Source organism: Saccostrea cucullata, unplaced genomic scaffold (assembly GCF_032062105.1).
Source record: "Saccostrea cucullata isolate Sc308-1 unplaced genomic scaffold, CSIRO_AGI_Scuc_v1 ctg4297, whole genome shotgun sequence".
Taxonomy (NCBI): Eukaryota; Metazoa; Mollusca; class Bivalvia; order Ostreida; family Ostreidae; genus Saccostrea; species Saccostrea cuccullata.
Window position 1 is genome coordinate 16330 of NW_026931645.1, and position 23595 is coordinate 39924.

A 23595-nucleotide genomic window follows, 5' to 3' on the forward strand; every position below is an offset into this window, starting at 1 on the left:
ATATTCAAGATGATTATGTTATCATGTTTTAAAACATGTAACTTATTTATGTCAACATACAAGATAATTACGGTAAAATTCAACTTAGTTATGTCAATATGTGATTTGTCAACATACTAAGTTGCCTGTCAGCATCTTGTATGCTGATATATTCAATTTGCGTGCTAAAATTATTAGATTTACATGTATCTTGCACGTTGACACATTTCGCATGTTTACATAATGATGTTGCATGTTAAGATAAATTAAGTCGCATGTTGACGTAAATAGAATGTTGCATGTTAACATAATTATCCTGCATGTTTACATAAATAGTTTTAATTATGCAAACATCGATATGATTCAAGTCAAAAAAAACTTTTTGTTAGTGTTTTTAAGAGCTTCCTCAATTCAATAAACTTATTCGAGGTACATACATTTAATTTCATCGAATTCCATGTAGCTTTAATAATGAACCCTGGACTGATCATTTATATCGTATAGACGTATTTCTAGATTTAAAATCCAAATGAATGACAAAAAAGGGGGGGGGGGCTCAGAGTGTTTTCGTACACGGACCTCCTCGGTGTCCTACATTGAAAGACACAGATTTACCAATAATAATTAATTTAAAAAAAAACACAAGAACACGTATTGCGTGCAAAAATTTTAATAATGCCACACATTCATTTATACTTATCTACATTAAACGTATTTAACTCTTTACAGAAAACATTGAATTTGGATAAAAAAAAATAAACAACGAAGAAAACAAAATTAAAACACCAAAGAGAACACCAAAGAGAAAAAAACACATTCAAACAAAAAAAAATTCCAACATTGAGAAAAAAACTTGAAAAGAAAACATAGTGTGCAGTACATGGAGAATGGAATGGCCTTTAAAATCTCATAGACTAGAGTTGCCAGATGGGGGAATTCTCGGGAATTTTTCTTCCTTTTTTCCTGGGTGACCTGCAAACAAAAAAGGACAAGAACATGTAAAGGGATGAAAAGACCTCATATAGATAAGGCAAATAATGTCATCCATTCATTTGATGGAGATGGATACCTGACCCTATGTACAATTAACACCACCGAATATTTATCTTTTAGCATATCTTATATCACTTGATTCTGAAATATTGTACAGATCGACTAAATTAAATGTTGTTATAATTCATCTGTAAGCTATAATTAAAACACATCAAATTTAAACAGGTAGTTATTTTTTAAAAGTTATAAGAGCAATTAATGCACGCAATTTGTAAAAAAGGCACTCAAATTAAATTCATGCACACAAGTCTGAACAACATCACTCAACCCACACCTCTTAAATATTTAAGCATGTCTTGCTGATCAGTAAGGCTATGACCCTATACATTTGCCAATTATAATTTAATTTAAGAACAGGATAACACGAAGATGTTAATATTATTTATCAAATTAAAAAGAAAACACCCATGAACAACTGTAGATTTCTTAATATAAGGGGGTACTGTGTACAGGGTTATTTTCGCCCCGTGTAATTTTCGCCCTTTCACACATGCAAACAATTTTGCCCCGTTTTAAATTCGCCCACTCATAGTTTTATTTAAGAAATTATGCTGTATTCTTTGAATTCGTCCCGTTTAAAATTCGTCCCAATGAGGGTATGGCGAAAGGGGCGAAAATAAAACGGGGGCGAAAATTTCCCTGTATACAGTATTCATTATTTTGTTATTAGCACCGGACCCATCCTGAAATACAATTATTTGATCAAATTTTAAGTTTTAATATATAAATTATGTGATATAAAGCTGAAATTCACAGAGAGAAAAAATGTGCATTCATGGTACTACAAAATGTGATTTTAGTTTAAAATATACTTCATATCAATGCAATGATTTAACTAGTGCTAATTGTAACGGGGACCGTTACAGATGTTCCCCAAACGCTCCCCAACTCCCTTTTGGTGCCATATTCCCTGTAATCTCTATTAAATAAGAAATACTTTATGGAATTTGGACTTAATCAAGGTCTTCCCAGAAAAATAGAAAATATATTTAAAAATAGGCATTGCGTGTTCATGTTCGTAACGACCATATTATCTTGTCTACACTATCTAAAATTTTGATATACTTAATATCAAAGCATTTAATCCAAAATTATTAAAAAATACACTCATTCGAGGGTATTTTTAATTTTACTCATTTCACGTGCACGCACGTGCATAATGACTACACCTTCTTGTAGGAGTTCTTTATATTTATCTTTGTTCTAAATCCAATCCTGTTATTGGAAAACAAGGGAGTTATAGCCATTTGAAGTTTCAGCCAATCAGATTGCAGCACACATGCATGCGCGTGATTTCATAAATTTTTATCTTTATCGTATTGAAGGATATCTAAATGAATGACTATATTTTAAAATTCCAAACATTTCGTAAAAAAACAAAGGAGATATAGCCATTTAAAGTTTTAGCCAATCAGATTGCAGCACACGTGCATGCGCGTGATTTCATGAATTTTTTTCTATATCATATTTTAGGATATCCTAATGCATGACTATGTTTTAAATTTCAAAGCATTTCGTCAAAAAACAAAGGAGATATAGCCATTTAAATTTTCAGCCAATCAGATTGCAGCACGCGCGCATGCGCATGCTTTCATGAAAATTTATATATATCATGCTGTAGATCTTCATAATGTAGGACTATGTTCAAAATTTCAAAAGATTATGACAAGAAACAAGAAAGATATTGAGACTTTAGTTTCAGCCAATCAGAGCAAAGCGCACGTGCATGCGCGTGAGATCTTGCTATTTTGACCATGCCATCTTGTCTATACTACTAATATATCCTTACATTATGAGTTTCAAAAAAATTCATCAAAAAAAGAAAAGTTACAGCAATATCCATTATATTGGTCATTTCATGTGTTGCACGTGCGCGCTCTTGCAAGCACGTGCGCGCAAAATGACCTTCGTTCGGCAAATCTACATAACATGTCTACTGACCCTAAAAACATTTTACCTTAGTCGGATGTGTAGTTTACAAGATCACTCGTGGACAAAATTTTCCCAGGAAGAAGAAAAATAATAATAATAATAACTAGTGCTAATTGTAACGGGAACCGTTACAGATGTTCCCCAAACGCTCCCCAACTCCCTTCTCGTGCCATATTCCCTGTAAGTTTCATTAAAAAAGGCAAAATCTATGCATTTAAGACGTAAACAACGTTTTTCCAAAAGTATACCAAGTATTTCAAATTTAAGCAATGCAGGCGTGCGCATGTGATTGCATGAGCGTAATAACGATGTCATCTTGTCTACACTATTTTACTCATTTGCACGTGCACGCACGTGCATGATGACCATAACTTCTTGTAGGAGTTTATTATGTCTGTCTATGTTCTTTAACCCATCCTGTTTGGTTGAAAAACAAGGGAATTATAGCCATTTAAAGTTTAAGCCAATCAGATTGCAGCGCACGTGCATGCGCGTATTTTCATGACAATTATTATATATCATATTGTAGCACATCTTAAAGTATGATTATGTTTTAAATTTCAAAGCATTTTGTAAAAAAACAGAAAGGATATTGAGATTTTTGTTTCAGCCAATCAGATCAAAGCGCACGTGCACACACGTGCATGCATGTGAATGGTGACCATAACATCCTGTAGGAGTCCTTTATGTCTATCTATGTTGTAAATCCCATGCTGTTTGGTTGAAAACCGAGGGAGTTATACTCATTTAAAGTTTCAGCCAATCAGATTGCAACGCACGCGCATGCGCGTGATTTCATGAAAATTTTTATATATCATATTGTAGTACATCCTAATGCATGTCTATGTTATAAATTTCAAAGCATTTCATCATAAAACAAAAAAGGTATTGAGATTTCTGTTTCAGCCAATCAGAGCAAAGCGCACGTGCATGCGCGTGAGTTCCTGCAAATTTGACCATGTCATCTTATCTACACAACTTATATGTCTTTATATACTGAGTTTCAAAACATTTTATCAAAAAATATAAAAGTTACAACCATATTAAATATATCAGTCATTTTACTCATTGCACGCGCCCGCACGTGCATGCGAATGCGTGCAAAATGACCTTCGTTCGGCACATCTACACAACATGCCTACTAACCCTAAAAAGGTTTTAACTTAGTTTGGTGAACAGATTCTGAGAACACTTCCGGACAAAAAAGTACCGGAGAAGAAATAAGAAGAAAAAAGAATAATAATAATAATAATAACTAGTGCTAATTGTAACGGGGACCGTTACAGATGTTCCCCAAACGCTCCCCAACTCCCTTTTGGTGCCATATTCCCTGTAAGCTTCATTAAATAAGACAAACTCGATGCATTTGAGACTTTAACAACGTTTACCCAGAAGTGTACAAAGTTCATTCAAATTTTAGCATTGCACGCGTGTGCATGTGAATGCATGTGCGTAATGACCATATCATCTTGTCTACACAATCTATATATTTAAATATACTAAATATTAATGTATTTAATCCAAAAGTATTAAAAAGGTACGCTCATTCAAGTGTTTTTTTTTATTTTGCTCATTTCACATGCACGCACGTGCATACATGATCATGGTAACCATATCTACTTGTAGATGTCCGTTACATCTATCTATGTTCTAAATCTCACCCCGTTTGGTTGAAAACGAAGGGAGTTATAGCTGTTAAAGTTTCAGCCAATCAGATTGCAGCGCACGAACATGCACGTGTGTGCATGTGCATGGTGACCATATTTTCTTGTAGTAGTCCAGTATATCTATCTATGTTCCAAATCCCATCCTGTTTGGTTGAAAATCAAGGGAGTTATAGCTATTTAAAGTTTAAGCCAATCAGATTGCAGCGCACGTGCATGCACGTGTTTTCATGATAATTGCTATATGTCATGTTGTAGGATATACTAATGCATGGCTATTTTCAAAATTGCAAAGGATTTCGTCAAAAAACAAGAAAGATATTGAGACTTTAGTTTCAGCCAATCAGAACGAAGCGCACGTGCATGCGCGTGAGATCTTGCTATTTTGACCATGTCATATTGTCTATGCTTCTAATATATCCTTATATTATAAGTTTCAAAGCATTTCATCAAAAAATTTAAAAGTTACGCCTATATCAATGAAATCGGTCATTTCACATGTTGCACGTGCACGCTCTTGCAAGCACGTGCGCGCAAAATGACCTTCGTTCCGCAAATCTACATAACATGTCTACTGACCCTAAAAACATTTCACCTTAGTCGGATGTATAGTTTACGAGATCATTCCCGGACAAAAAAGTACCCAGGAAGAAGAAGAAAAATAATAATAATAATAATAAGAAACAGAGTAAAAACAATATGTTCCCCAACTTCGTTTGGGGAACATAATAACTAGTGCTAATTGTAACGGGAACCGTTACAGATGTTCCCCAAACGCTCCCCGACTCCCTTTCGGTGCCATATTCCCTGTAAGTTTCATTAAATAAGACAAACTCTGTGCATTTTTGACTTTAACAACGTTTTCCCAGAAGGATACCAATTATATTCAACTTTTAGCATTGTACCCAAGCGCATGTGAATGCATGTGCGTTATGACCATATCATCTTGTCTACACTATTTATATATTTTATTATACTATATATTAAAGCATTCAGTCCAAAAGTAATAAAAATCACTCATTCAAGAGTATTTTTAAGTATACTAGTTTCAAATGCACGCACGTGCGTGCACGTGCATGATGATCATACCTTCTTGTAGGTGTCCCTTACATCTATCTATGTTCTAAATCCCATCTTGTTTGGTTGAAAAACAAGGGAGTTATAGCCATTTAAAGTTTCAGCCAATCAGATTGCAGCACATGTGCATGCGCGTGATTTCATGATTTTATTTTCTATATCATTTTGTAGGATATCCTAATGCATGACAATATTTTAAATTTCAAAGAATTTCGTCAAAAAACAAAGGAGATATTGCCATTTAAAGTTTCAGCCAATCAGCTTGCAGCACGCGCACATGCGCATGCTTTCACGAAAATTCTTATATATCATGCGGTAGATCTTCATAATGTAGGACTATGTTCAAAATTTCAAAGGATTATGACAAGAAACAAGAAAGTTATTGAGACTTTAGTTTCAGCCAATCAGAGCGAAGCGCACGTGCATGCGCGTGAGATCTTGCTATTTTGACCATGCTATCTTGTCTATACTACTAATGTATCCTTACATTATGAGTTTCAAAAAATTTCATCAAAAAATAGAAAAGTTATGGCAATATCCATTATATTGGTAATTTCAGCTATTGCACGTGCGCGCTCTTGCAAGCACGTGCGCGCAAAATGACCTTTGTTTGGCAACTCTACATAACATGCCTACTAACCCTAAAAAGGTTTCACCTAAGTCGGATGTGTAGTTTACAAGATCACTCGTGGACAAAATTTTCCCAGGAAGAAGAAAAATAATAATAAGAATAACTAGTGCTAATTGTAACGGGGACCGTTACAGATGTTCCCCAAACGCTCCCCAACTCCCTTTTCATGCCATATTCCCTGTAAGCTTCATTAAATAACACAAACTCTATGCATTTGAGACTTTAACAACGTTTACCCAGAAATGTACCATGCTCATTCAAATTTTAGCAATGCATGTTTGCGCATGTGAATGCATGTACGTAATGGCCATATCATCTTGTCTACACAATCTAAATATTTTAATATACTAAATATTAAAGTATTTAATCCAAAAGTATTTAAAAAATTCGCTCATTCAAGTGTATTTTTGATTTTGCTCATTTCACGTGCATGCACGTGCATACATGAGCATGGTGATCATACCTTCTTGTAGAAGTCCATTACATCTATCTATGTTCTAAATCCCATCCCGTTTGGTTGAAAACCAAGGGAGTTATAGCTGTTTAAAGTTTCAGCCAATCAGATTGCAGCGCACGTACACGCACGTGTAGGCATGTGCATGGGGACAATACCTTCTTGTAGTAGTCCTCCAATACATCTATCTATGTTCCAAATCCCATCCTGTTTGGTTGAAAACCAAGGGAGTTATAGCTGTTTAAAGTTTCAGCCAATCAGATTGCAGCTCACGTACACGCACGTGTATGCATGTACATGGTGACCATACCTTCTTAAAGAAGTCCATTTTATATATCTATGTTCCAAATCCCATCCTGTTTGGTTGAAAACCAAGGGAGTTATAGCTATTAAAGTTTCAGCCAATCAGATTGCAGCGCACGTGCATGCACGTGTTTTCATGATAATTTCTATATATCACGTTGTAGGATATCCTAATGCATGGCTATGTTCAAAATTTCAAAGGATTTCGTCAAAAAACAAGAAAGATATTGAGACTTTAGTTTCAGCCAATCAGAGCAAAGCGCACGTGCATGCGCGTGAGATCTTGCTATTTTGACCATGTCATCTTGTCTATATTACTAATATATCCTTACATTATGAGTTTCAAAGCATTTCATCAAAAATTTAAAAAGTTACGCCAATATCAATTAAATCGGTCATTTCACGTGTTGCACGTGCGCGCTCTTGCAAGCACGTGCGCGCAAAATGACCTTTGTTCGGCAAATCTACATAACATGTCTACTGACCCTAAAAACATTTTACCTTAGTCGGATGTGTAGTTTACAAGATCACTCAAGGACAAAATTTTCCCAGGAATAATAATAATAATAATAATAAGAAACAGAGTAAAAACAATATGTTCCCCAACTTCGTTTGGGGAACATAACTAGATGCGTTCTTGTTGCTGGTGCAACAAGTAGGTCTTCCGACTGACTTCTCTTTTGCAATCTAGTCTGCGTCATCCCATGAAAAAGTTTTCATAATGTATTTTTACGTTAACGTTCATTTACAGTAGTTTCTCAACACAGATCGTGATTGTTCCAGGTAATTAACAAAATATCTCCAAATATAGCTTTGAAAAATCGACAAAATCTTCCACACATGTTATAGAAGAGTGAAAAGTAATTTACAACTAAAAAAGACAAAAACAAAGAAAAAATTTGGGGAACGCCCCGAGCGGGATTCGATCCCGCGACAGCAAGACAAAGTTTGGTTCGGTCATATCTTTGCAATAAACGCACGCATGAAAAAAATGAAAACATATATAGATACCTTTGAAGACGCTCTATAAACCCTGTAAATCCGAAAGAAAAATATTGAAAAACAAAAAAGTTGAAAAATTGGACTTTTTGAATTCACTTCCGTTTGCGACCGGAAGTAGGAACGACAAAAAATGAAGGACGTTCGGCACATCTACATCTGATGCTTTTTCATTTCCATGAGTTTCAATTACATATCTTTAACCGTTTTCAAGAAAACTGGGGTACAAAAATCCATTTAAAAAATACAAATTTCCCCAAAAATCGCGAACGGAAAAAAAATTTGAAAAAATGAAAAACACGTCTGGAGATATTAACCTGCTGCATCTTTCCTGTAAAAATCTTTTAAATCCGTACAGTCACAGCTGAGATATCGCCATAGAAATGAAAAAAAGAATAATAATAATAATAATAGGAAACCGACGGAAAACAATAAGGTCTTCCGAAGGAAGTCGGAAGACCTTAATAATAATAAGAAACAGAGTAAAAACAATATGTTCCCCAACTTCGTTTGGGGAACATAATAATAAGAAACAGAGTAAAAACAATATGTTCCCCAACTTCGTTTGGGGAACATAATAATAATAAGAAACAGAGTAAAAACAATATGTTCCCCAACTTCGTTTGGGGAACATAATTAAGCAGCACGCCTACGATCGTTCTCTCCAAAGGTGCAAGGTGAAGGTCATTTTGTATGTGACATAATAATATTATCTGACTTAAAGTACACGTACTAGCATGAAATAGGAATCTACAGTATGTCAAATTATGAATCTTTGAAGAAGATATACTAGTAGTATAAAATTAATCATACAAAAGATGCTATTATTTAGCCTTCCATGGTCTTTTTTTTTTATACCCCCACCTAAAAACAAAAAGAGGGCGACATTATGCAGCTAATAAATGTGTTAAAATAAATTGTCACAAAAATCCTTCATTAATGTGACATTTCTATGACAATAATCATTACAGATGAAACAAACATACGAAATCATGTGATTATAACTGAAAAGCCTGTGTAGAAAAGTAATAAATATTCAATCTATGCATACATGTAGTTCTATGTGAAAGTGGAAAAGAACAAATACATACCTCATCCAAATATCTCGGGGAAAAGCAAATTTATTGATAAAAATGAACAATATATAAATTCAATGATTACATTAAATTTTTAAAAAGAGCTATGGTGTACCCTGTACATGTATTTGGCAGCCTTCAAGTAAAATGCTGCCTTGTAAAATAGGATTTTTAAATCACATTCTTGCAGTTTTCTGTTTATAAGGACTTTATTTATACAATTACCGGGTAATAATAAATAAAATTAAAAAAAAATTGATAAATTTTAAAGGAAGATTTTTTTTGTGAAAAATGAAAGCCTTAGCAATACCTGTTGAAAAGTTATGGCCGAGGATAAGTTTTTGTAAGGTACATCAAACTCCAGGGTCAAGGTCAAAGGGATAAAGCTGTTGGTTTTTGAAAAAAAGGTCTTGTCACAAGGATTACATATTTAAAATATGAAAGCCATGGCCCTTACCGTTCGAAAGTTATGGTCAAGGTTAATATTTTTGAAAGTAGTTCTAACATCAAGGTCAATGTCAAAGGGTCAAGGTCAATATCAAATGAAAAGTCTTGTAACAAGGATTAAAAATGTGAAGTATGAAAGCCCTACCCCTAACCGTTCAAAAGTTATGGCCAGGATTTAAGATTTATCAGAAGTATGGAAATCTTTAAGGTCAAGGTTGTTGGTATCCAATGAAAGATCTTGTCACATGTAATACATATGTGAAGCATAAAAGTCCTAGTATTTACCGTTCAAAAATTATGGCAATTAATTTTTAAAGTTTTTTTTTCATAAGTATGGAAATCTCCAAGGTCAAGATGGATTTTTGGTGTAAAATTGGGTAAAACTCCAAGATCAAGTAAAATTTGGTGCCAAGAGAACCAAGTGAAAGGTCTTGTCACAAGGAATACACATGTAAAATATGAAAGTCATAGCTCCACTAAATCAAAATTTATGGTCAAAATTAATGTTTTGTGGAAAACAGACCAACAGACAGATAACAACAATAACTATACTTTCAATTAATTCAAATCAAAAACTTATCTTTTTTCACAATTTACCATAGCGTTAAGAAACAAACCTATCTTTATTCTTCATATAAAATACTAAACAAGGATACCTGAAAAATAATTTAAACCAGAATTCTCTGTCAAGACTGTAGCTCTATTGGTTTGTACTTTAAACAAAGGAAGAGAAAATAAGCAGTCGGGACTTGAAACTATACAACAGCAAACAAATGAAATAATGATCCTTGACTAAGTCTCATTTTGTGGCAACACTGCAATAAGACTAAAACTGTAGGAGTAGCTTTTCATAAGTTTTTACAGAATTCTCAATTTCTGAGTTACCATGGCAACATCATTTATCAAAATAATAATACAAAACAATGAAAACAATTATTATCACAGTGTAGACTATTTGCATGCTACATTATACTAAAATCAGACTTAATCTGTATTTGGAGTAGCATTTTCAAGATAATTTACTGAAATTTCTATTCTTAATAACCATGGCAACACCGTTCATTGAAATCAACGTAAGGATCAACTTACTTCGCGACTCTTGAGCAGGGGCTCCAACCAAAGAGCCACGCACTCAGCCGGATAGTACAGTTAGTAGAGCACCTGACAAGAGGTCCGGGTTCGAATCTCAGTCTGATCCTTTGTGTATTTTTCTCCTGTTACAGGTCATTAAACCAAGCTGATGGAGCTCCAGATATATGTGCCCATTTACTCCCCCCTTTTTTATATATAAGTGTCAATTGACAAAACACAAATGACAAAAATCATAGCCCTCATAGTAGTTAGCATGTCTACGTGTACATACCTTTTGATCCCACTCCTCGTTTCATTCCTCTGTTCTTTTGCTACACCTACAAACAAGAGAGTTGTTTCCAGATTAATGTCTACATTTCTTAAATATTTTTTTCCAAAGGATGCTTGATAGCAAGTTTATATGAAAGTAAATGCCCTGTATTTCTAGAAAAGTCCAAAAAAATTCAGGGATGGGGTATTATTATTTCTTATATTCCTTGGGCATATTGGGCATTAATTATGATTCATGTTATTTACAAATGAATATCAAATGTCAAGCTTTGCAAATAAATTAATATACACTGATATATAGAAAAAGCTCACATTTAGAAGTTCGATACTGAACAATTTTTGGGCGTTCTTCCGGCAGCACGTTCTGTATGGGTCTTGTGTACGCATGACAATTGAAATCCTCCACCATCTCCTGGGACATTCCCCGAACTTCCACTTCCACTTCATTTTCAAAATTATGGCTGGATTTGGCCTGTCATAATAGAATGAATGGGAAAAAATGGGAATGAAAGAAAAAAAGATTCCTGTGACTGTTATTGATGTGCAAAAACTTAACATAGAGATATTAACATACTGACAGAAATAGCGGAATTGTTTACAAATAAAAGAGAAGTATATATAAATACCTCTAAATTTTACTTGATACTTAATCTCAAAAATCATAGTAAACGTACTACATTTGGCAGTGTATTTTATTTAGCAAATTTTCTGAAAAATAATTTCACGCCAAATATTATACATTTACCGCATATGCCTAGAATAAGTCATGAAAATTTATTTATTAAAAAAAATATTGACTTTTTATCAAGTTTTTCTACAAGTATAATTGCTAAAAAACTATATAATACGAGGGGTGATCAAAAAGTTCCCGAACTATCTCTATATCTACAAAACCACATTTCCGATTAGAATGAAATTCGGTACACACATAGCCATACACAAGGTCTATAAATAGCATATGCTGTATAAAGTTTCTCTCCTTGTTTGTGACGTCACAATGTGAAAATGACGTCACTATTTAGGTTACTTGTGACGAAAAATGGTTGTCCCAGTCGAACTCGTTCAACAAATGACTGTACAATATATTGTATATCTTAGAAATCCCTCTACAGTATCATATAATAATTTTTACACAGTTTATTGAGATAAATGAGTTCCTATAAATTCAATTAATGATTGGATTAATCGTTTTAGTGAAGGAAGGCTGATGGTTAAAAATGATACTTGTCATCTTGCCCAGTGAAAGCAAGTTTGAAAAGATATGTATTTTTAATTAAGCAATTTTCTATCAAAGACCTCCAATTAGCACTTTGAAAAAAAGTTGAATATTTGAACAATGATATAAGTATTAAATATCTAAGATATCGTTTACTTTAGATTTTAAACATATTAGATATGATAAAAAGGATGCACCCATTCTCTATCCACCTTGAATAAATGTCTCTCCTGAGACAGAAGATTTGTGTTTTAATGGTCGCCATGCTTATTTTTGGAAAGGATGTTATTATCCACCCATTCTGTTGCCGAGATATGACCATTTCTGACAAATGAACTGTTTTTGTCATAAAAATTAACTCACATGAAAAGAAATATAAAACTAGGAAAAATCTTTTAAGTTTTGTGACAGAACGCTACGGAAGGGGTCACGTGACCGCCAATATCACGTGATTCGCGCATGCGCAGAACGGTTGTTGATTTCCATTAAAATCGGGGAGGATTAATTTGAAATATAATCAACATTAAAACCAAATATTGTTTCTTGTATGGAAGTGATTCAATTAGTTTGCGAACTTTTTGATCACCCCTCGTATATAAATAAATGAATAAATTAGAACAATTTTTTTCTACAGTCCCCGATATGTTTCTGAATGGTTAATTAATATATATTCATGCAAACATAAAACACATGTTAAACATGATGGATATATATTATTTAAAAAAAATAATAATGCTGAATTAGCCGCATTCCATGTACAAATCTTTTAAACCATTAAAATATATGGTAAAGTTAAAAAAATAAACAATAAATCCAAAGAAATTTGAAGATATTTAAAAAAAATCTGATGACCTACTTCTAAGTACTCACTGACAATTTGTTGGCCATCCCTCCTGTTCACATGGACCTCTAGTGGGTCGTCTTGATTTAGCCCGACTGCTGTCTGAGCCCTTGTTAAATAAAACATAACAGTTGTTTGAATAAAATTCATGTACTTCACAGTACAACACGGTGCTGAAACAGTGTTAATATTTTTTGTGTTTTAAACCAGAGTTATATACATTCAAACTAAAATAGAATAGGAGACATTCATTAAAGAAAAGAATGGGGTTAAATGAGGTCTTCTCTTACAAGAGAAAGTGGAATAAACTTCTTGTAACTCACAATGGTTATGAAACGAATGTTAATATACTGAAAATCACGTTTTATTCGTCAGAACTTTATTTTCGCGTAATTAAGCGAAATAATGAGCTCGCGAAAATTTCATTCTCACGTTTAAAAGTTTTCCATACGATTATATAGAGGAAAATTAACAATTCGTGAAAATAATGTCTGGCTTATAAAGAGTCAATGGCTATCTCGCGAAAATAAGGTGTTGCGAAAATTTAGTGATCTACAGTTATTGTTTTTGATATTTATATGTTGAAAATAAATCAAAATTATTTTACCAATTGGCCATTTTGATCATTCCGACGACGTTCTGGTTCTGTCTGAGCGGGGGGAATTTTCGGAAACAAAGAAAGACCTCCTTCCTAGACATAAGGGTAAACCTTACACACCCCATGTCCTTCTCGATGTGACGCACTCTTTCCTCATAGTCATGGTGGTTGATCCATGATGCTGCGACCAGAAAGATCTGAAACTCCGATTTGACCTTGATGTTGTCAGCAGACAATATTACACAGAGGGTGTCCAGGTCAAGGTTAAAAAACTCCCTAACTTCCATGATTTCCTGGAAATTGTTGGCAATTTTCCTGAGAATCAATTTACACATTCTAACATCATTAATTTTGCTTTTGCCATAGATTGTAAAATTCGCAGCAAGTCTTTATTTTTCAGATGTTCGATTTCACCGAGACATAATGTCCTTAGATGTTCCACTTTAAAAACAAGTGATAACTTAAGCAGTTCACTGAAACAAACAGAGTTTATGTCAATTTTCCCTGTATATAGGGAATCTAGAAATGACAGCAGGGCATCTTCAGAAACTCCCCTCAATTTAATTATTTTAGGGGCCTCTGGTTCTTTGGAAAACTTGTCTTTCTCGAAAATTTCGGCAAACAATGAGCTCTGTGCAGCCAAAACTATTTTGTGTCCAGGGAATATTTTACCCCCTAATTTAAAAGCAATATCACAGATTTCACCTCGCTTGTATTTCTGAGAAATGTACTCTCCAAGGTGTCTGTAGTGGGAGACGTTGTTTTCGTTCTGCTCTATTGCAGCGTCACTTATTATGCCCCCGGATGAGAGATCGGGGGTATATTGTTTTTGTCCTGTCTGTCTGTCTGTCTGTCTGTCTGTTTGTTTGTTTGTTTGTTTGTTTGTTTGTTTGTCCCACAACTTTAACCTAGCCCATAACTATTGAGTGGTTGGGGCTATGGCTTTCATAATTCATAGGTGTGTTACTTGTGACATGACCTTTCTTTGGGTACCACCAAATTTGACCTCTTGACCTTGACCTTGGAGTTTGACCTACTTTTATTCTATTTGTTATCAACTTTAACCTTTGCCATAACTTTTGAACAGATCGAGATAGAGACTTCATATTTAAAATGCATACTCCACTAGATAAGCACTTTCAACTGACACCAAGGACAATGACCTTTTGACCTTGACTGTGACCTATGTGCTAAAAATAGATTTTTAGAACTTTCGGTATAACTTTTGAACCATAGGAGATAGAGACTTTATATTTGGTATGCCTACTTCACTAATTAAGTGCTTTCAAATGACACCAAGGTCAATGACCTTGTGACCTTGACTGTAACCTTTATGCTAAGAATAGCTTTTTCGAACTTTGTTGCCGCCGGGGGCACAGTGTTTCACAAACACATCTTGTTTTTTGTTTTGTATTTTCGTTGAGATCCTTATCTGGAATGAAAAAAATCATAAGATGATGGACAAAACATGTCTAATTCAGACTCCTGATTTCTAGAAAGGGCACAGCTTTCTGGATTTAAAAAATGAAAGGGACTGTTACCAGTGCCGTTGAAGGAGCTGGTGCTGGTGATGGAGCTGGTGCAACTTTCACTTCTCAGGGAAGACTGCCTATGAGTTTTGGATGCTGTAAATGTAAAAATGGCTGTGTAGATCAAATTAATTCTCTAATTAGATTTGTATAATAAAAGCAAAAGTCTAAATCCTGAAAATAAATACTTATTATCCTTAATTGTACAGCGAACAATTGTTTGCATTTTTATGCGAGATACTGCTACTTACAAACAGATGACTTCCTGCTTTTTCAAATTATACAAAATACCAAAGAAATTATGAATACATGGGAATGATTACATCTTATAAATATTGCATAAAGTGGAGTGTAACATCGGACATTTTCACCCCAAGAAAACCATTGCCAACCGAGGCGCAGCAGATAACACTCGGGCCTTCAACATGCTACTTTTACATGTAACACAAAATTGAAAAAATACAATATGTAAAGAAAATAAAGAGCACAAGATAGAAATATAAGCAAAAAAGGTACAAAATAAAAAAAATAAAGATAAAATAATCAACTTACCAGTGATTACTATTCAATAAGAACTTACCAGTGATAACAAAAATTATATATTAAGTAACAAGTGATAACAAGGATTATATAATAACTTACTAGTGATAACAAGGATTATATAATAACTTAACAGTGATTACAAGGATTACATAATAACTCAATAGTGATTACAAAGATTATATAATGACTTAACAGTGATTACAGGGATTACTATATAGAATATCTTTAAGTGATTTCAAAGATTTTTAAAAAACTTATCAACGATTACAAGGATTACTTTAAATAATAACTTAAAAGTGATTACAAAGATTATATATATCAGACAAGTTTTTTACGTCTTAAAAACAAGGGCCTGGGCCTTTCCATTTGCCATATGACTAAATAAGTGACAATAAGGATGATATTACAACTTATCAATAATTACAAGGATTATACCCCGGTATAATAACTTAACAGTGATTACAAGCAATATAAAACAAGCAGTCTTTGAGTCAAGTCACAATAGTGATACCCCTACTCTGGTGTGAATATACACAATCATCGTAGCATTAACAAGTTCAATACGGGCAGATGCATAGATAAATGGGAAGTTGACATCAGATTAGAATAAAAATACACATGTTCAGTTACGGACAGATGCACAGATAAACAAGAGGCCCATGGGCCACAACGCTCACCTGAGTAACTGGCCATGCTGTTCTCCACCAGATCCTCCCCTTTGTATTACCTATTGTGGCTCCGCCCTATGCCCGGGTTCATGATTTGAACAATTCAGAATTAACACTACCCCAGAATGCTTCCACAGAAGTTTCAGTTTCTGTATAATTTGATTACGTGACCGACTTCATCTCATATCCCTATGAAACTCTAAAATCCATAGCTTATTTCTTATATTGATATTATCATTTTTTATTCGTGTGACAAGGAAAAAAAGGCACTATTTAGACTATTTAGACTTTGCTATGGTAATGCAACGTAACGTATGTACGACGTCATGTGAAGTCACAATCTGAACTTTCCAAATAGCTCGTGCAGTTTGCTTTCCACATGCAAGAAAATCGAATCATATGACCACCTGCATGTCAATTATGAAAATTGAATTACAATTCCATTATCATGTTATATAAGGAAAGACATCAGCAAATGTAAATATTAGTTCTTGAGAAAAAGATTTTTCCTATACATTTCAATGTAAAACTTTGATCCCCTATTGTAGCCCCGCCCTAACCCCGGGGTCATGATTTGAACAATTTAGAATCCATACTAACCCAGAATGCTTCCACATAAGTTTCAGCTTTTCTGGCTCATTGGTTCTTGAAAAGATTTTTCCTATATATTTCAATATAACACTTGGATTCCTTGGCCCCGTCCTATCCCCGGGGGTTATGATTTGAACAACTTAGAATCTTAATTACCCAAAAATGGTTTCTCATAAGTATAAACTTTTTTTTCTATTATTTCAATGCAAAAAAAAAACGTTGATTCCCTATTGTGACCCCGCCCTAACCCGGGGTCATGATTCGAACAATTTTAGAGTCTACACTACCTCAGAATGCTTCCACATAACTTTTAGCTTTCCTGGCTCAGTGGTTCTTGAGAAGTAGATTTTTAAATTTTTTTGCTTGATATTTAAATGTAAAACTTTGATTCCCCAGGGGCCCTGCCCAACCCGGGGGGGGGGGGGGGTGTTCATAATTTGAAGAATTTAGAATCTACACTACCCCAGGATGCTTCCACAAAGTTTCAGCTTTCCAAGCCGAGTGATTCTCGAGAAGTTTTTTTTAATTTTAATTTTTATTATTATTTTTTAATTTTTACTATACAATCATTAGAGCCTCGCCCTAACACCAGAACCTCCACCCAGGGGCCATAAAATTGACAACTTTGAAAGAATCATCCTTCCTCATCAAAACTATGTACATAGTTCATTGGTTTAATACCCAGGAGCAGAGAAGAAGATTTTTAAAGAATCAATGTATTTTCACTATATACATGTACTGTAAACCAACTTTTATTCGCAATGACTTTATTTCGCGGTTTACCAGGGAGAACTAGATCGCGACGATTAATTTTCGCGATCAAACCTTTTTTAATCTGTTGTTAATAGACACAGAGACTTTAATGACAGGTTCGCGACGAGAAAAAATATGTTAAAATATTCGTGATAACGAGGCTCTCGCGAATTTCGCGAAAATTTCTCGCACGCGAATTGAAGTTGGTTTACAGGAGAAAAGAGCCCTGCCCTAACACCACAATCCCCAAACAAGAGGCCACACAAGAAAACAGTGAGCCAATGCTCACTAGTAATACCCCCGCTCTGATGTAAATAAACACTATCATTTTAATATACACAAGTTCAATTACAGGCAGATGCACAGAAAAATATGAAGTTGACATCAGATTCATATCAAAATAATTATTCCCACCATATGGCATGCCTCAGAGAAGACTGTGTTGAAATTTCAAGCATCTGTATTGAGTAGTTGCTGAGAAAACTGCGACAAAACTTTGTTATGTATGAAAAGGACAGATGCACAGGAAGTTGACATAGGATTTGAACAAAAATGTATCCCATCATGTGGCATGCCTTAGAGAAGATTGTTTTAAAACTTCAAGCATCTGCGATAAGTAGTTGCTGAGAAAACTGCGACGAAAATTTGTTATGCATGAAACAGAGACAGACGCACAGACAAACAGGAAGTTGATACTAGTTTTGAACAAAAATGTATCCCACCATATGACATGCCTCAGAAAAGATTGTGTTAAAATTTCAAGCATCTGCGATAAGTAGTTGCTGAGAAAACTGCGACGGAAATTTGTTATGTATGAAACAGAGACAGATGCACAGACAAACAGGAAGTTGACATTAGTTTTGAACAAAAATGTATCCCACCATATGGCATGCCTCAGAGAAGATTGTGTAAAAATTTCAAGCATCTGCGATGAGTAGTTGCTGAGAAAACTGCGACGGACATTTGTAACGGACAGACACACGGACACACAGACAGCTAGGAGGACAGACAGACAGACACACAGGGTAAAACAGTATACCCCCTCTCCTTCAGAGTGGGGGTATAAAAATTCACAATTTTTTATGAAGCACTCTTGCTCATCATAACTATATACTACGTTTGTTTAATACCCAGGAAGAGGAAGATTTTAAATGGATCAATGTATTTATACTATATATAATCAAAAGATGCCCCCGTACACCAAAACCAGGGGCCATGAAATTAACAAATTAATGTATTTTTACTATATAATCAATAGAGCCCCGCCCTAACACCAGAACCCCTGACCCAGGGGCCATAAAATTCACAATTTTTGAAGAGGCACTTTTGATCATCATAATTATGTACTTGGTTAGTTTGTTTAATACACAGGAGCAGAGGAGAAGTTTTTCAAAGAAATAATGCACTTTTACTATATGATCTATACCCATAGATGCTGTATACAAAATTTGGTTAATATTGGTTCAGTGGTTCTAAAGAAGAAGCTAAAAATGTTCAAAAGTTTACGAAATAGCAATAGGTCACCAGAGTTTAATAAAGGACTTTAAAAAATGTATTATGAATGGTACGAACAGACACACAATGGTAAAACGTATACCCCCCCCCCCCCCAGGTCCTTCGGACGGGGGTATAAATACTTACCACTGACATCTGTGGAGTAGCTTCTCTCCGTTCTCTCACTACATGTACTTAGGGAAGGGCTATATCTTTCGAAAGCTGTAATAAATAGAAATGTTTGTGTATTGGAAATTTAAAAAGAAACTTTGTGTCAGCCAATGCTCACAATATTATCTCACTTGTATGATTGATTGATTGTATATTGTTTCACGTTCCTCTCGAGATTTTTTCACTCATATGGAGTGACAGTGAAGGGCTTCAAATTAGACCTATACTCAGCACACAGGTCCATTGAGCAGTGAGGGTATTTTATCATGCCAACCCCTACCGCGACACCGGAGCTACATTTTAAAGGTCATATCCGAAAGACCCATGACATTCACTTCTAGTGCCGAGCGCTTGGCGAAGGAACAGTCACTGCCTTTGTTTATGTGTTAGGTATGACGCGGCACCGCACCGAGAATCGAACCCGGGCCTCCCGATCACGAAGCGAACACTCTACCACTAGGCTACTGTGACCAGTCTTATTTATATGATGATCATATGCTAAGTGCATTTTGAGATTTTTTTTTTAAAAAGTACTGTATAACCCTAATATTCCGTACACTTTATAGTGTAATCCTAATATCCTGAAGAATATGTCCCTAAGTCTGTGTTGAAGGTAAGTATAAATTAAACATTATACCGGTATGTTGATCATAATTAATTTTTTTTCTAGACTCTTATTTACAGAGTGCTTTTACAGCTATAAAAAGAAACTAGAGCCGAGCTCGTTGCAAAGCAACGAGTAGGTCTTCCGTCCTGTTTGACCGGAAGTAACTTTCATTTGAAAAAAAGAAGAGTAATGAAGTCGAAAAATGGTTTAATCCTCCAAATCTATGTTCATTTTTGCAAAATCAAGCCATTTTTGACAACTTCCGGTTTGACCGGAAGTACCGTCAACGGACGGAAAATTAAGATTTAAGCTTCCAGTGACATATGATATCCAAAAACCTGTCAGGAACAACAAAAATATGCAATTTTTGACTACTTCCGGTTTGACCGGAATTGACGTCCCCGGACGTATTTTGACAACCTCATTCGATAAAGCTTGACATTTTGAACAACTTTGCTTATTTGACGTATTATAAATTCTCAATACTTTTTGAGATATTGAACAAAAACTTTCAAGGGCTCTAGATCCCTAATTTTAGGGGCCAACCCCTTTTTAATGATATCAAATGAAAGCGCTTGTAATTATGCACAACTTTTATTCAACATGTCTTAACAAAATATTTTTAGTTTTCAAGATAAAAGGAAAATATCTGTAAATTTTTGCTCTTTTAGGCGTTCTAATTTTTGACCCCTATATAGCGCCATTTTGAATGCAGAAATCGAAAAACCCCCACCGACGTGCGCAACTTCAATCCTTCTGTTATCTAAAACAAGTAAAATTTTTGCTCCAGCTTTTGTGGTCTCTGAGCCTTTATCCGGAAACGAAAGCCTATGATTTTTCGTTTAAAGGGGAATAACTCAAAACCGGAAGTGACTTTTTGAAATGTTAGTCATCATTCTGATAGCATTTATAAACGTCTATAACCTCTGAAAATTTGAGCGAAATCCGTTGAGAAATGATTGAGATATGAGGCCTCAAAGTTGGCGTCTAGGAAGTTACCAACAGAATCAGTAGAAGTCTTCCGTTGGAAACGGAAGACCTTAAAAAAAAACATCGTCGCAATATTCTTATGTAAAACACAGTTGAAAATTCTTAATAAAAGGCAGCATATTTTTTATTAAATGAAAAAGACCATAAAAAATTTGGATTATGAATAGTGAATACAGTGTACGTCTAATTAGTTCAAATTTGACCCATATCAATTTTGTTAAGACATATTAAATACAATAACGAAAGGGGTCAAAAGATGGATTCAAAATGGTATCAGTAGCAAAATTATAGATAACAATATCTCGCACAAGAATTTAAACTAAACACATTATACGTACCACTGCAACCCTGTCCAAACCGCAACTCAGACAAATGTTCTGATTGTTGTGCAACTAAGTTGCTGGCTTTCCTGGTGCCACTGGAACCCTGTCCAAACTGGGACTCAGATTTTGCTGATTGTTGTGCAACCAGGTTGCTAGCTCGTCTTATGTAGCTTGTCACAGGTTCAGACGGCGGGGGCTGGGATGGAGGTTTGGATTCTGTACTTTTCTGGAGCTTATCAAAATAAACATCCATAACAAAAAAATATACATGTATTGATTCAGAAAAGTACAATGAAGTGTAAGAACAAATGTAGTATTTTCAATAAAAAAGTTTATTTCACAAACAATTCTTACTGCAAGAATTTTTCATTTCAAACTTATAAGAAATTATTTACTCTTGAAATATCAAAAACCCTACAGGTAATCAATTAGATTTAAAACAGAGATAGCCAATGTTAATGAATTTTGACATAAATCTTAGGTAACATGATGGGCCATTACACTGGATTCAATTATATCTGCAGAACTGTAGCTCTCAGAAAAAAATATTATATTGACAGACCAGAGAGGTACAGTGCCAGCCATTAAAAAAAAACTGTATATTTATTGCGCACAAAAAAGTGCGCATGATTCTGGATAAATTCTTGAAAATCCTTACCCCAATTGCAAAAAAGCTAGATTAAAAAAAAATCCTTATTCCTCTATCAAGTACTCTTATAATTTACATCTGTAAGAAGCACGTTGGACCGAGTTATCTTACAAACAAAATGGCAGTATAAATAGGCGAAATTTTCGATGAACTCAATATTTCAGGACCAGGGGGGCTATTAAAAACAATTATAAGAAATATTTTATTGTGTAAACAGTGAACGAATATGTTAGAAACACACAGTTAGTAATATTTTGAGATGACAGTTTTATATAAAAACAAGGAGAAATAAATCGAGAAACAGCGCACCTTTTTGTGCGCAATAAATATATAGTTTTTTTAATGGATGGTACGGTAGCTCTCCGGTCTGTCAATATACATTTTTCAAAGAGCTACAGTACTGCAGCTATGAATTCAAATGTTATAAATAAAAAAAATCTTCCCATATGCACGGATATAATATCTATAGGGGTGGGTTGGAAAGGGGGGGGCAGAATAGGGTTAAATTGGAGTAAACTCCCTCCCCTAAAAACGCAGAGTTATGAAATGTATCCGGTATTTTATGAACACTAGGACCCCTATAAATATTGTTTGTTTGTTATGAAATGTATCCGGTACATTATGAACACTAGGACCCTCTATAAATATTGTTTGTTTGTTATGAATTGTGTCCGGTACTTTATGAACACTAGGACCCTCTATAAATATTATTTGTTTGTTATGAAATGTATCCGGTACTTTATGAACACTAGGACCCCTATAAATATTGTTTGTTTGTTATGAAATGTATCGGGTACTTTATGAACACTAGGACCCTCTATAAATATTGTTTGTTTGTTATGAAATGTATCCGGTCATTTATGAACACTAGGACCCTCTATAAATATTGTTTGTTTGTTATGAAATGTATCCAGTACTTTATGAACACTAGGACCTCTATAAATATTGTTTGTTTGTTATGAAATGTATCGGGTACTTTATGAACATTAGGACCCTTATAAATATTGTTTGTTTGTTATGAAATGTATCCGATACTTAATGAACACTAGGACCCCTGTAAATATTGTTTGTTTGTTATGAAATTTATCCATTATACTTTATGAACACTAGGACCTCTATAAATATTGTTTGTTTGTTATGAAATGTATCCGGTACTTTATGAACACTAGGACCCCTATAAATATTGTTTGTTTGTTATGAAATGTATCCGGTACTTTATGAACACTAGGACCCCTATAAATATTGTTTGTTTGTTATGATATGTATCCGGTACTTTATGAACACTAGGACCCTCTATAAATATTGTTTGTTTGTTATGAAATGTATCGGGTACTTTATGAACACTAGGACCCCTATAAATATTGTTTGTTTGTTATGAAATCTATCCAGTACTTTATGAACACTAGTACCCCTATAAATATTGTTTGTTTGTAATGAAATGTATCCGGTACGTAATGAACACTAGGACCCCTATAAATATTGTTTGTTTGTTATGAAATGTATCGGGTACTTTATGAACACTAGCTAGTACCCCTGTAAATATTGTTTGTTTGTTATGAAATGTATCCAGTACATAACAGATATGAAGGTGTTTTAGATATGTTTAGACATATATGCAGATTTATTGCTTTTAGCATGAAAAAGT

The 23595-nt window shown here is 34.4% G+C and overlaps 1 protein-coding gene across 1 annotated transcript in view; it reads right to left on the reverse strand.

Moving 5' to 3' along the window:
- LOC134233200 (uncharacterized) overlaps window positions 1-21554 on the reverse strand; it is a 30230-nt gene extending 8676 nt beyond the window's left edge. The window contains exons 1-6 of the mRNA XM_062715183.1: window positions 21337-21554; window positions 13753-13947; window positions 13050-13143; window positions 11290-11449; window positions 10979-11024; window positions 9284-9362 (exon numbers count right to left, since the gene is read on the reverse strand). Of these exons, the coding sequence (XP_062571167.1) occupies window positions 9284-9362; window positions 10979-11024; window positions 11290-11449; window positions 13050-13143; window positions 13753-13947; window positions 21337-21554 (792 nt within the window). The remainder of the gene's footprint in view (window positions 1-9283; window positions 9363-10978; window positions 11025-11289; window positions 11450-13049; window positions 13144-13752; window positions 13948-21336) is intronic.
- Between the last annotated feature and the right edge of the window lie 2041 nt (window positions 21555-23595).